The sequence below is a fragment of the Jaculus jaculus genome, chromosome 1 (genome assembly GCF_020740685.1).
Source record: "Jaculus jaculus isolate mJacJac1 chromosome 1, mJacJac1.mat.Y.cur, whole genome shotgun sequence".
Taxonomy (NCBI): Eukaryota; Metazoa; Chordata; class Mammalia; order Rodentia; family Dipodidae; genus Jaculus; species Jaculus jaculus.
In genome coordinates, this window is record NC_059102.1 from 334,369,538 (window position 1) to 334,382,462 (window position 12,925).

General features: G+C 44.1%; 2 protein-coding genes across 11 annotated transcripts in view; one reads left to right on the forward strand and one right to left on the reverse strand.

Annotated features, from left to right (window-relative positions):
* Nucleotides 1–7,596, forward strand: part of Vash2 (vasohibin 2) — a 44,138-nt gene extending 36,542 nt beyond the window's left edge. For both annotated transcript variants that reach the window (XM_004671297.2, XM_004671298.2), the window contains one exon: nucleotides 5,489–7,596. In XM_004671297.2, the coding sequence (XP_004671354.1) occupies nucleotides 5,489–5,561 (73 nt within the window). In that variant the 3' untranslated portion in view covers nucleotides 5,562–7,596. The remainder of the gene's footprint in view (nucleotides 1–5,488) is intronic.
* Angel2 (angel homolog 2) overlaps nucleotides 1–12,925 on the reverse strand; it is a 47,283-nt gene that overhangs the window by 7,538 nt on the left and 26,820 nt on the right. For 7 of the 9 annotated variants that reach the window (XM_045141626.1, XM_045141629.1, XM_045141630.1 and 4 more), the window contains one exon: nucleotides 10,629–11,063. The exons of the other annotated variants lie outside the window; for them this stretch is intronic. In XM_045141626.1, coding sequence (XP_044997561.1) covers nucleotides 10,912–11,063 — 152 coding nt within the window. In that variant the 3' untranslated portion in view covers nucleotides 10,629–10,911. Of the gene's footprint in view, nucleotides 1–10,628; nucleotides 11,064–12,925 lie in introns of those variants that run through there. 9 annotated transcript variants of the gene reach the window in all.

Genomic DNA, 12,925 nt, shown 5'->3' on the forward strand with positions numbered 1-12,925 from the left:
ATACCTAGGGGGAAACGGGTGAGACAGACATACAGAAGAAAGACATAACCCAACCCCTCTCCTTTGGAGTGAGCAGGCTGTCTGTCTTCATAGAGCCACATTCAGCTTAAAAACTGGGCAGTCCCTGCCTGACTTTCATGGATAAAACCTCCCTATACAGAAAAGAAGGCCTTCCTACTTGTTAGTTCTTTAAATATAATTTGTAGTCTGGCATGATGGCCCACATTTATAGTCCCAGCACTGAGGTTGAAGGATTGCCATGAGTTTAAAGCCAACCTGGGCTACTGAGTGAGTTTTAGTACAACCTGGGTCAGAGTAAACAAAACAAAGTAGCTTGAATTCCTGGCTTAAGACTTTGTTAAAAATTCCTTTGAGGACTGGAGGGAATGGCTTAATGGTTAAGGCATTTGCCTGCAAAGCCAAAGGACCCAGGTTTGATACCCCAGGACCCATGTTAGCCAGATGCACAAGGGGGCGCACACATCTGGAGTTCGTATACAGTGGCAGGAGGCCCTGGCGTACCCACTCTCTCTGCCTTTCTCTGTCAAATAAATAAAAGTGTCCTTTGATTAAAGCGGCACCTGAAACTCCATCTGCCATGTACACAGAACTTGACCAAGGTCTACTGGGAGGTACAGTGGGGCAGATGAATATACCTGGTCCCTGCTCACAAAAGGCTCACTTTCCAAGACACAAGTACAGGGACCTGGCTGTCTCTGTCTACGGTGCGCACAGAAAACAGCAGGTAGGACTGTGAAGGCAGGGCCCCGAGTGCCTCGCTGGGGAAGTAGCATTTAGGTTGGACTTGCAGGAGACATGGTGAAGGACACTTCAGACAGTACAACATGACCAAGGTGTAGAGCCAGCAGTGGCCATGGCATCCTTCTCAGACTCATGGACAGGTACTTGGAGCATGGAACGAGAGGAACTGGGCTCTAGGTTCTGCAGACCAACTCCAGCTCCACTGCTTGCTCCTGCGTGACCTTGCTTTGAGAAAGTCCCCTGACTTTGGTGCTTTTTTCTCTATGAGCGGGAAGGTCAGTTTCAACCCCACAAGGTTATGCAGATTAATTCACAGAACACTTTAGAGCCATTCCTGGCACATCAGATGTAGCCAAAAGGTACAAGGTGCTTGAACAACTTTCAGGTACCTGAAAGGCTCAGGAAGGACTGGTGAAGGGCTAGAAAGTGGAGGCTAAATTCCCAAACCACATTTTGTCTGCCTTTAGGTTGCCAAGAGCAGAACTTAGGTAACAGCGTGTAGTTGGGAGGCCTAGGGCGTAGCTCGGAGTAGCGTGCTTGGCAACTGTGCACAAAGCTCTAGGTCGTTTCTCACATTGAGCAAAGGAGGCTGGGCGTGGTGGCGCACCTTTAATCCCAGCACTCAGGAGGCAGAGGTAGGAAGATCACCATGAGTTCAAGTCCATCCTGGGATTACATAGTGAATTTCAGGTCAGCCTGGGCACTGAGAGACCCTACCTCGGAAAGAAAAAAAAAGAAAAAGAAAAAGAAAAACAGGAGGTGGGGGAGTGAAGCTTGAGGAATGCAAAATTCACTTCCTTGGGGTTAAGGGGCTCCAGTGTGCGAAGACAGAAAGACTAAGAAGCTTCTCTGAAGGAGCGTCTTGCCGCCAGTGTGCCAGTAACTCCAGTGAGTGCGTGTTGCAGGAACCCTGGGCCAGCTCCGTTCCCTCCTTCACTCTTCCCTGTCCTGTTGGCCAGCAGCCCAAGAAAACAGGCCAGTGCAGGTCAGTCCCAACCCCTCGGAACCTGCGCAGCGGCCATCCCATTGGAAGCATTTTCCTATAGCTCCAGAAGAGAAGTGGGACTTGGTATAAGATGCCAGGCCAGGAAAAAAACAGGCATCTTAAGATGCTGGGGTTGGGGGTGTAGCTTGGTGGTGGTGTTTGGCACACTCAAGGCCCTGGATTTAACCCCCCATGAACACACAGTTCAGAAATGAGCGAGCCAGTTGGTAGGCCTTTCAAGGATCATGGAGCAATGGATTCTCTTGTTAAGCATGGGAACTGCTTGCTTTGGGGGGGATAAGGAGAGATGTATGGAGACAGGGTTTGTGAGGTTACAGGGAAGAGTGTCTTAGAAGTGTGACTTTTGGCTTTACATGGAATGTACCCTTTTCTTCCAAGTGGAATTAGAACTTGCTAGGAACATGTTATTCCACACAACCTTCTTTGGGCTGCTTTTACACCTACTGCTACTGACGTGTGTGTATTAGCCTATTCTTCTTAAGTCAATGGAGGGAACTGGAATCAGGATCAGGTTTGGCTGTGGGTAAGGTGAAGCTGGCGGTTTAATCGTGACCCACTAGAAGCAGCCCGAGGTGGTGTGTGTTTCTTTTTTCTCTGTCACCATTAGATTGTCTTACGGTACAAGCTCATCACTTCCACACTCCCTTTAGCAGTTGCTGTCTTGGTAACCACCTGCCGCTCCACGATTTAAAAATCCCATTCATTGGCTATAAGTAAGCCTGAGGCCAGGCCTGACTATAGGAAGTCAGGAAATGCAGTTTGGGTTTTAAGTAGCCATGTGCTCAGCCAGAAAGTGGGAGTGGGCATCAGTAGGGTTGTTATTAGTTATGACAAGGTGCAGTTTAAGGAAGGAAAGGTTTATTTCAGTTTGTTACAGTCCACCGCGGTGGGGAGGGCACAGGCAGGAACTTGGGGCAGCTGGTCCCATTCAGGCCACAGTGAGGAAGCAGAGTGACAGCGTCAGCCCCCTTGCTTTTATTCAGCTTGGGACTCCAGCCCATGCAGTGGTGGCACCCACAGTTGGAGTGAGCTCTCCTACTCCAAGTAGCCTAATCTAGAACATCTCTTAGCCATTCCTTGAGATTTGTTTCCATGGTGATTCTAAACCCTGTCAAGTTGACAACCAGAGATTAACCATCACAAAAGAGTGGATATTGAGGGCAATATTAAAATTATCATTCAGAGGGCTGGAGAGATGGCTTAGCAGTTAAGGCACTTGCCTGCAAAGCCTAAGGACCCATGTTCAATTCTCCAGGTCCCAAGTAAGCCAGACACACAAAAGGTGATGCAAGCACACCAGGTCGCACATACGCACAAGGTGGCACACTCACCTACAGTTTGATTAAGTGGCTGAGGCCCTGGAGCGCCAATTCTGTCTCGCTCTCATGTTAAAAAAAAAAAAAAAAAGCCAGTTGGGCTTGCCTCAAAAAACAAATCTAGAAAAGGCATCTAATGTAAATGTAGTTTATAGTTGAGTGTAATTTCACCGTTACAGGATCAGAGTGGCAGTCACAGTTGCTGTAGGAAACCGCTTGCATTTATGTTTTGTGATGTGTGGATCGTACCTAGAGCTCACGCATGCTAGGCAAGCACTGTGTCACTGATCCAAACTCGCAGCTCTTTGTTGACCTTATACTCTGGCAGGGCTTCACTAACTTGCCCACGCTGTTCCTGAACTCTCTGTAGCCCAGGCGTAGACCCTGAACATGACCCTCCTGCCTCAGCTTCCTGAGTAGCCACCATGTGCAGCCATTTACTTCCTTCATAAAATAAGGAGTGCATGCAAGCACTCTGGGTGAAATCTTGATAACCACTTTTTCTACGAGTGGGAGCACACTGTGGAGGTGAGAGGCTGACCTCCCTTTATAGCCACATGTGCCTCACCTGGGCGCTAACATGGAACGACTATTACAGGGAGTCCACCTTAGAGACAGTCTCCAGCCAGCTGTTTGTAAAGATGAGGTCACCCGAAGCAAGGAGACAAAACAGACATTGTTCAGCCTTTCAGACTAAGTAGAGGCTTTGAACCTGACTTGTAAGAAACCTAGTGGGGGCTGGAGAGATGGCTTAGCGGTTAAACGCTTGCCTGTGAAGCCTACGGACCCCGGTTCGAGGCTCGGTTCCCCAGGACCCACGTTAACCAGATGCACAAGGGGGCACACGTGTCTAGAGTTCGTTTGCAGAGGCTGGAAGCCCTGGCGTGCCCATTCTCTCTCTCTCCCTCTATCTGTCTTTCTCTCTGTGTCTGTCGCTCTCAAATAAATAAATAAATTTAAAAAAAAAAGAAACCTAGTGGGCTGAGGGCTGGACAGACAGTCTGAATCCACTGTTCCCTTTAGCTCAAGAAGGGACCTGGCCTGGAGAAGACCATCACCCTGAGTGAAGGCTGGAAGCCTTGAGCTCTTTGATTCGATGAGCAACTCTGAGCACAAATGTTTTGATCTTTATTATCATTAGTGTGTCCCAGGAGCCATGAAAAGACATACAGAAATGAGGCATGGGTCCTAGCTGATGGTCAAGTAGAAGAATGAGCCTCATGTGACACAGAGACAATGTTATTTAGTGGGGTTAGGGAGCCTTAAAATTCCAGAGAATGCTCACAAGCTCTTGGTGAAGATCTGAGACACAGGAGGGATGGCCGTTATAGCATACACACATGCCCCAAGCTAGCTATTTCTAGTTGAATGAGCTTGAGTAGTTTCATGCCAAGGGAAAACCATGTGTTGTTAGGAATTCTTTCAAGGTATAAGCTAAGAAATTTCTCGTAATTTACATTTTCTATTCTGAATAAGGTTCATGCTTCATCTAAAAATACCTTTGAATTTCTTATAAAATGGGTAAGCATGAAAGTGCTGAGTTTGAAGTCACTAGACATAGTGAGCATCCTAACCTTGGTTTACTATTTTGCTCTCCTCCTATCCAAGGTGCCAAGAGGGCCATCAGAATAGGAAAGCATCATAGGACAGTCTAGAAAGGGCGCTTAGGAACAGTGTCAACCTGTGTGAGCCTTTAATGGAGTCTTTAATGGAGACAGGTGGTGTGCTACTAACCCAGCCTTCCCCTGAGCCTCCAGTACTTTCTGATGACATCGCCATAAACGCTTAGGAGCTACAGCTGAGGGTTGCTTGCGGGGAGAGATGCTCTGCTGTGTGACTGCCCACAGTGACATGCAGTTTCGTGTGGACTCTGAGACAGTATACATTCAAGCCTGGAATACAGACACACCTGAGAACTGCTCCTGGAACCAAAGTCACCTCAGGGATCCTGGGCTTGCCTAAGGGGGAGAGGAGGGAAAGACCAAGTCACTGCTGCCAAGGCCATCTGGCTCTTAGCCCAGCAGTCTGTCATTTGTTAGGCTCCTGGGTTTCAAAAGTTAGTGAGCTGGGCACGGTGGTATGTGCCTATGATCCCAGCACATGGGAGGCTGAGGCAGGATTGACATTGCAAAGCCACAGTGAGACCCTATCACAAAGACAATACAAAAAGTTCAAACGTGACTATATTTAAACTTTTAAAAACTCACACAATGCTGATTTTTTTATTTGTACAGTGAAAGCCTTAGAATATTTCTCAAGACCTGTAAAGTTAGGTGTAAGAAGAGTTGGGGGTGTGGGGGATAGGGTGGAGGAAGTGAGACAGAAGCGTTAGCGCAACGTAGTTGAGGCCCTTGAAAAGGCTGTGTGTCCCTCCCTTCCACCGCCTTCTGCCTTTCACCCTTAGGCCCGCTCTGCCTGAGAAGAAGGCGGCTGACCTCAGCGCGCTGAACGAAGTGGGCTATCAAATCCGCATCTAGCCAAGCCATACTGGCCAGCGGCGGCTCCGTGGCGCTTCTCTCTGGCACTTTACCCCACCTTCCCGAGGAACTGCAGCTGTCTGTCAAGGTCCTGTGAGTTTTACTTTTCAGGATTCACATGGAAATGGAATCTGAGAGGTGGGAACAATGAGCTTTATAAACCTCCCTGGGAGGAGACCATGGACAGGCTACTACCCCGCTGGGGCTGGACTGTCTCCCTCACTCAAGATTTCAAGGAAGACATTAACAGTAGTTTTGAATTTTTTCCATTTACCAAATTTCTTTTACTTGTTTTGGATATTACGCCTCCCCAGTAGTAAGTGTTCGTGACAACCTCTCCCTCTTTTGCTATTATAAGGTGGCTCAACCAGTATTACTATCTTTTTCAGCAATAACAGAAACAAAGATGGGTGGGTTTTTTTAAGCAGTTACTATTACCTCAGCATTTTGACATCAGATATGCAATCTTAACAATGTTTTTTTAATATAAATATTCTATTTGTATTGCAGTTTTTCCAGGTGCATGTGATGAGATTTTAGGTGTTATATGCAGGTGTTTACTTAGCAGCACTGAAATTCTGGCAATACGGGAATACATTTTTTAGTACCTGAATCACTTTTCTTAAGCAGTCACTGACGGAAGCATGTTCTTTCAAAGCAAAACAACACATTGACAAGCTAGTCTACGCCTGTCACTAGCATTAAACTTTGCAGAGTCACCACAAAGCACAAGAGGTCATGCACTTGCTACACACACGTAGCATGCCAAGGTTCTGCCAGGCAGGCACTGGGAAGACAGACGTTAGGAGTCCGTCAGTCTGCAGAAGTGGTAACCGCTTACATTCTGTCATTTGTAAACACTGAGTCAGGCTTGGACTCTGGAGGGCTCCGTGTTTTAACGACGTGCCATCACCCTATGTTCCCGCTCAATGAGATTCTCCCGTGCTTTGCTCTTACGAAGTTGGGAAGCACCACCGCTGGAGACAGAGAACACTTGTTTGGCACGAAGTCTTCCAGTCTGAGGCTTAGAGCTAGCCCACATGGCAGCTACGAAAGGTGTAACTGCTGGCTGCAGACCATGGGATCTAAATCAAAAGCAATCCTATTTGACCCAAGCAACTCATGAGACCAAAGGACACGTTCGAGTCACGTCAGCTAGCCCAGTGCCCTCAGTCTGCATCTCTTGGCAATGAGATTCTGACGAAGGGCTTCCAGGAAGGAAGTCAATACAAGGATCGGCCTGCTCAGAGTCCAGACCAAGAAAGCCTCGGGGGAAGGGGAGGAAAGGGGAGCAGTCTTCACTCCTCAGCTACACGCACAAGGGCTCCCATGCCCTGGAAAGCAGTATTAATGGTAAGCATGTTTCCTTGGAAAAGGAAGGCTTAGAGAACAGGACCCACAGGAATACACCACTAAAACACGGTGTCCGTTTAAAATTCTGAACTTGGTGTCTTTCAAGAATGGTAATGCCAGTCAGGTTCAGAGTGAGTTATCTGGGCTGGGGGAGTAGCTCAGTGGCAAGCAAGCGCTTAGCACTGAGAGACCCTGGGTTCAATGGCCAGCTTCAAAGTGTATCTTCACTCAGCAGCCCATTCTCAGCCTTTAGGCCAGTGTTCGGTGCAGCCAGAGAAGCAGTTCACTCTCACTGTGAAACAACCCTGCCTCACACCCATCTGCTCACGCCTCCGAACTGCGTCACAGTAAGCGAGCTGCCACACACCAGCACTTGGAAGTGCGTTCCAAGAGTCCCTTAAGGACCAGCTCATATAAAAGGTGGAATCCAGACAGTGGACAACCGCGCTTCCTACAAGATGTGGGAAAAGAGCAGCGGTGCAAAACTGCCCCTGACCTGCTGACGACTCCTGAGTAATCAGTCCTCCCACACTCACTTTCCTTTGACAAAGCAGTCACAGAAACATTTAAAATGTTCCTACCTGTCAAGTGTATTTTATTGCCCATAGAACATGCTGACTTCTAAAAAAACCATAAAATTGTAATGCAATAGCGTAATTAAAATAATGTGGCAAAAAAAAAAGCCATGTCTTACCTCCCCAAATTGACTTAAGGTTAGCTTTAATTCAAAAGATAAAAACAGACAACTACAAAATGACTGCAATCTAACTTTTAGTTACTATACAAGACAAGGTTCAAGCTGAAGCCACCATGGTAAATATGCAAGATTTGAGTGAATGACAGGAGTCCTGACTTGACGTGCTTCTGCTGTCTCAAGGACACTTATTTCAAAAGGCAGTCTTTAGTATTTTCTATACACTGAAACCACGAGTGTGTCCCTTTTTCTAAGTCAGTTATTTCATAAACACTTTGTTAGGAGTTACTGGTAAACAGGACTTCGGAACCCTTACTCAGAATTCTTACTATACCGAGGCTTTCGTAAGCTATAGCTTATGTACACTTTGTACAGTTTTTTGACATACAATTCAGAATCTTGTTTATTCTCTTAGACTTTGTTCTGGCCAATACATTTTTTTAAATCTTTCAGGAAAACTGTGATTGTTTTGGTGGTATTTTTCTAAGTAAACAAAAACTTGTATAATGGTATTTTAGAAAATGCCAGATAAATGCATGTTTCAAGTTAATGTCTTTCTCATCACTAAGTTGTATGTGTTTACACACAGCATGGAACTTTATTAAACCATTCTGGAAATGCAACAATGTGCAATGGTGTTTGTTTTGGTTCTCTTCTATTTGTGTAGTGAACTAAGTTATCATTTTATCACCTCTTTGAGAATTTTCAGACTTTACATTTCATGTATCTCTACATTGGCCTGTCTTAGTAACTTATCCCTTCACTTCCCCCTAACAGCTGAAAAAGTAATGACGCAGTAACAGGCCAGTCATGCAGCTTAGTACATCGGCCCAAAACCCAAGACACACACGTTCCAGTATATTATTTATTACATACTTTACAGGTACAAAGTGCAAATGAGTCAACACCTATCCTTACCTTTTGAACTCTCACCTTAGAACTCTTTTCTTGGGAAGCACAGGATTGAAAGCAGGGAGCTACTAAATCCCAAAAGGTAAGATTTCAAGCAAGCACCTTTAACTGATGAGCTACTTCCCTATCCCAAAGACAAGACTGCAAACATGCCTAGCATCGTGACACTAGAACTAGGAATTTATCACTTTATAATTCCCATTTGTATTTAAAATTTAGAAAGTTTTCACTTTAGACTATGAGAGATTTTTGACTGCAACTGATCAGATGGAGTTGTGCTTGGCAAGAAAGAAATTGCAAGGTTCTAGAACTTTTCTGGCTTAAAAAAAAAAAAAAAAAAAAAGGTTCTTGTTTCTATTGGAACTTTAAAACCTGAACAGGGACCTTTACCTGTTGGCTTCTGGGCCAGAAAATAACACTTCATTTGATAAGCTAACAGAGAGCAAATTCAGTGAAATACATGCTTAAATTCATAACATATTAATCCGGATACAAAAAAACTTCACAGAGGTTTCAGGAATGGTAGTTTGCTAACAACTATCTTTTTTATATAAAGACATTTGTTAATTTACTAAAGATATCTCTTTCTCCAGTATTAGAAGGGGATGATAGTCATTGTAATATGAGGACTACCTCTGCTAACCAAGACACAGTAGCCCACAAACCACTACAGAAACTAGGACTTCCTCAACTGTAGTTAATACTGTACATGAACCCAACAAATGAGAAGAGTTGCTTATTGCAGTTTCACTAGACACATCTTTATAACCCACACGCCTTCTGTGAGGCATTCAATTTGGTTTACTTTATTTAAAAATAATTGTAATAAGTGATTTAATACAAAATTTTAAAGTTCAAGACTTGTTTTCCAATTTAAAACATTCTATTAATAAAATCCACTGTAAAAACATTTGTATTCAGTGCAAAATGACTACTTAGTAAAAAATGTCTGTAGTTCCTTGATCCTACAACCTAAAAAAGCAGAGGAAATTTCTACTTGTTTGAAACCACAGGATTTATTAGACTTGTTCATAACTTTTCATTGAAAAGTATATGCACCACCTCACTGGTGCATCACTGTACAAGAAAACAAAACATTACAACCAACAGCTAATATGACTACTTACGGAGTATTGGGGTTCCAAGTTCAACTCCTACTATAATTTTATTACCTTTTTATACTTCAGAGGCATAATAAAAATAATCTTATAGCTGCCACTTTGTTCCAAAGACAATTTTTCTAATAAAATAAATTTCTACTGAAACAGTTCAGCAAGATAAAATGTCATCTCTAGCCCAAGGAACTTTTCCTTTTTGTTTTTTCCTTTATTTATTTGCAAGCAGAGAGAGAGAGAGGGGAGAGGGAGGGGAGAAAGGGACTGGTGCACCAGGGCCTCTTGCCATTGCAAATGAACTCAAGCTGCATGCAACACTTGTGTATCTAGCCTTATGCTGGTACTGGGGAATCAAACTTGGGCCCTTAGGCTTTGCAGGCATAACCATTAAATTATTAACCTTAACCATTAAATTATTTCTCCAGCCCCCAAGGAATTTTTATTACCCTATTACCAGAGTGACCTTCATTTCCCAAACAAACTCTAGGCATACAATGTGGCTCAGGATGGCAATAAGGAGAACTGTGCATCTTGAACAATTTAAAAGCATTATCAAGTCCCTTCAAAAATTAAAATGGTTGGACACCTGTGCATAATGATTTCTAAGATGAAGGAAGTGGGACTCAATAAATGCAGGGTTCCCCAATGAAATCAGTCCTCCTGAAAGGGCAGCAATTTGTGGTTTCCAGGTGTGACGGGTACTTGGGTCCCATTGTAAAGCTTGTTGGAAACACAAGGTTCTTTTGCTGGAGGACTGGAGACAAAACACACTGTTTACAAAACAGCCATTTGTACCAGGATTTAGCATAAAAATTATTCACATCGCTTTTACAGAGGATTTAAGAGCTGGAGAAATGGCTTAGCAGTTAAGGCACTTGCCTGCGAAGCCTAAGAACTTATGTTCAAATCTCCAGGTCCCATGTAGCCAGATATAGTGATGTAAGCATGCAATGTCACACGTGTGCCACAAGGGGCACACACTTTTGGAGTTCATTCACAGCAGGCTGAAGGTACTGGCATGCCCATTCTCTCTCTCTCTGCCTCTCTCTCTCTCAAAATAAAAATAACTTTTAAAAAAGAGTATTTATATCTTAAATACCAGGCAAATATTTTTTCATTCCTAAAAACCTTGTAAACTTGTTTCTTCTGATATGTTTCAAGCATATAATCGAATTTCAGAAATCCAGAGCACAAAAACTAACAAACCCTTATGGTAACTCCACATTCTCTAAAGAGAACATGAATTGGGAGGAAGAGTCTGTGCATGAGCCAAGAGTCAGAGCTCCAGTCTGAACTTTGCCAACAAAGGCAGGTGGTCTGAGGAGTTGTTTTCATTGGGAAGTCCATTAATGGTCCATAGGTCTTGTTCTGTAAGAAGTGACAACCTAGCTAGCAGTTTCAGGCCACCAACCAAAGCAACTTCAGCTCCTACATTAAAAAAGCACACATTCAGTGAAACTGCATCAACATGTCAAGATAAATTAACCATACAAGTCCTTTTTTTTTACACAACAAGGAAACAGAACTCACACTATTCAGAAGACTAATATGAAATAGTCATTAAAGGATTGGAGAGATGGCTTAGTGGTTAAAGCACTTGCCTGCAAAGCCAAAGGACCTAGGTTCAATTCCTCTAGAACCATGTAAGCAACAAGGTTGCACATGCGTCTGGAGTTTGTTTGCAGTGGCTGGAGGCCCTGGAGTGCCCATTCTCTGTGTGTCTCTCTCTGTATCTCTCCTTTACCCGTCCCCTCCCTCTGTTCTTTTCCCAAATAAGTAAATAAATAGAAACATGTTTTTTAGAAGCATTTAAGCTGGGTGTGGTGGCACACACCTTTAATCCCAACACTGGGGAGGCAGAGATAGGAGGATCGTCCTGAGTTCAAGACCACCCTGAGACTACACAGTTAATTCCAGGTTAGCCTGGACCAGAATGAGACCCTACCTCGAAAGGGGAGGAGGGGAGGCATTTAAAGTTTAGTTGCACTATAGCCTAATTATTCTCAAACAGCAGTTTCAAAAGTTACTGATATGCCAGACATTTTTCTATTTCAATTTATACAACTAATTTTTTAAAGTATCAATAGCATATTTAAAAAATGTTAGCAATGAGAATGACAAGCACCTAATAAATTCACCACCAACTACCCTACAACTGCGAAAACTAGGCAGATCCACCCCCAGTTATGTGGGAAGTTAATCAGGTGACTGGAGGGTATGTCAGCATAGTTTGAGCCCACTCACTCCCCACTGAAGCAAGTTCCCGCAAGCCAGAGACTTAGGGGCGCTGGTTCATGGCGTTCTCCTGCCACCTAGTGAACTTCTGCGGCAGGACATTTCCAGAACCATAGTCAAAACTCAAAACAGGGGAAAACACATTTTGTAGAGGTTATTTAGTAAGAGGAGTAAGCCAGGTTCTGAGAGTTACTAATAAAGGCAGCCTTCAGAAGGAATTGGCAAAAAGCATTAAAAAAAAAACCACCCACAGAAATGAAAAAGAAGAATCAGAAGAAAAGGGAGAGGGATGCTTGCATCTAGAATTTCTAAAAGTGTTCTGAGTATTTTTAGACTTCTAGTTAACATTTCTTCTCCACTCTAAATCTTTGGCTAGTATGTACAAATTGGCATACATACCTACATACCATACATACATACATACATTTACTAGAGACAGAGGAAGAATGAGTGAGAGAGAACGGGCATGCCAGGGCCTCCAGCCACTGCAAACGAACTCCGGATGCATGTGCCACCTTGTGCATCTGGCTTACGTGGGACCTGGGGAATCAAACCTGAGTTCCTAGCCTTCGCAGGCAAGTGCCTAAACTGCTAAGCCATCACTCCAGCCCCAAATTGGCTTTTTCATTGAGCTACATAAGCGTTAGCACCACTGCTTCTGAAAACACATGGCCATATTACAGTTTCCCAACCACAAGAGCTTAACAATTCAGGATTAGCAAGACAAAGCTGCTTCTCACTGGCAGCATGAGCATGGTCTTTCCATGGCTGAACTACAGAGGGCTGGAGAGGTGGCTCAGCAGTCAGAGGCACTTGTGTGCAAAACATCAGCAGATGGTCCAACCAAACCATGTTAAGCTAGACAGGCATTTGTTTGTAGTGGCAAAAGACTCTGACATGTGAATGTGGGACACAAACAAAAGCAAATAATTTTTTAAAAAAAGGTATGAAAAAAAGTTTCAGTGAGAAGCCCTGGACAGCCCATTTTGTCTCTGCCAGGCATGATGGTGCACGCCTTTAATCCCAGCACTTGGGAGGTGGAAGTAGAAGGACCT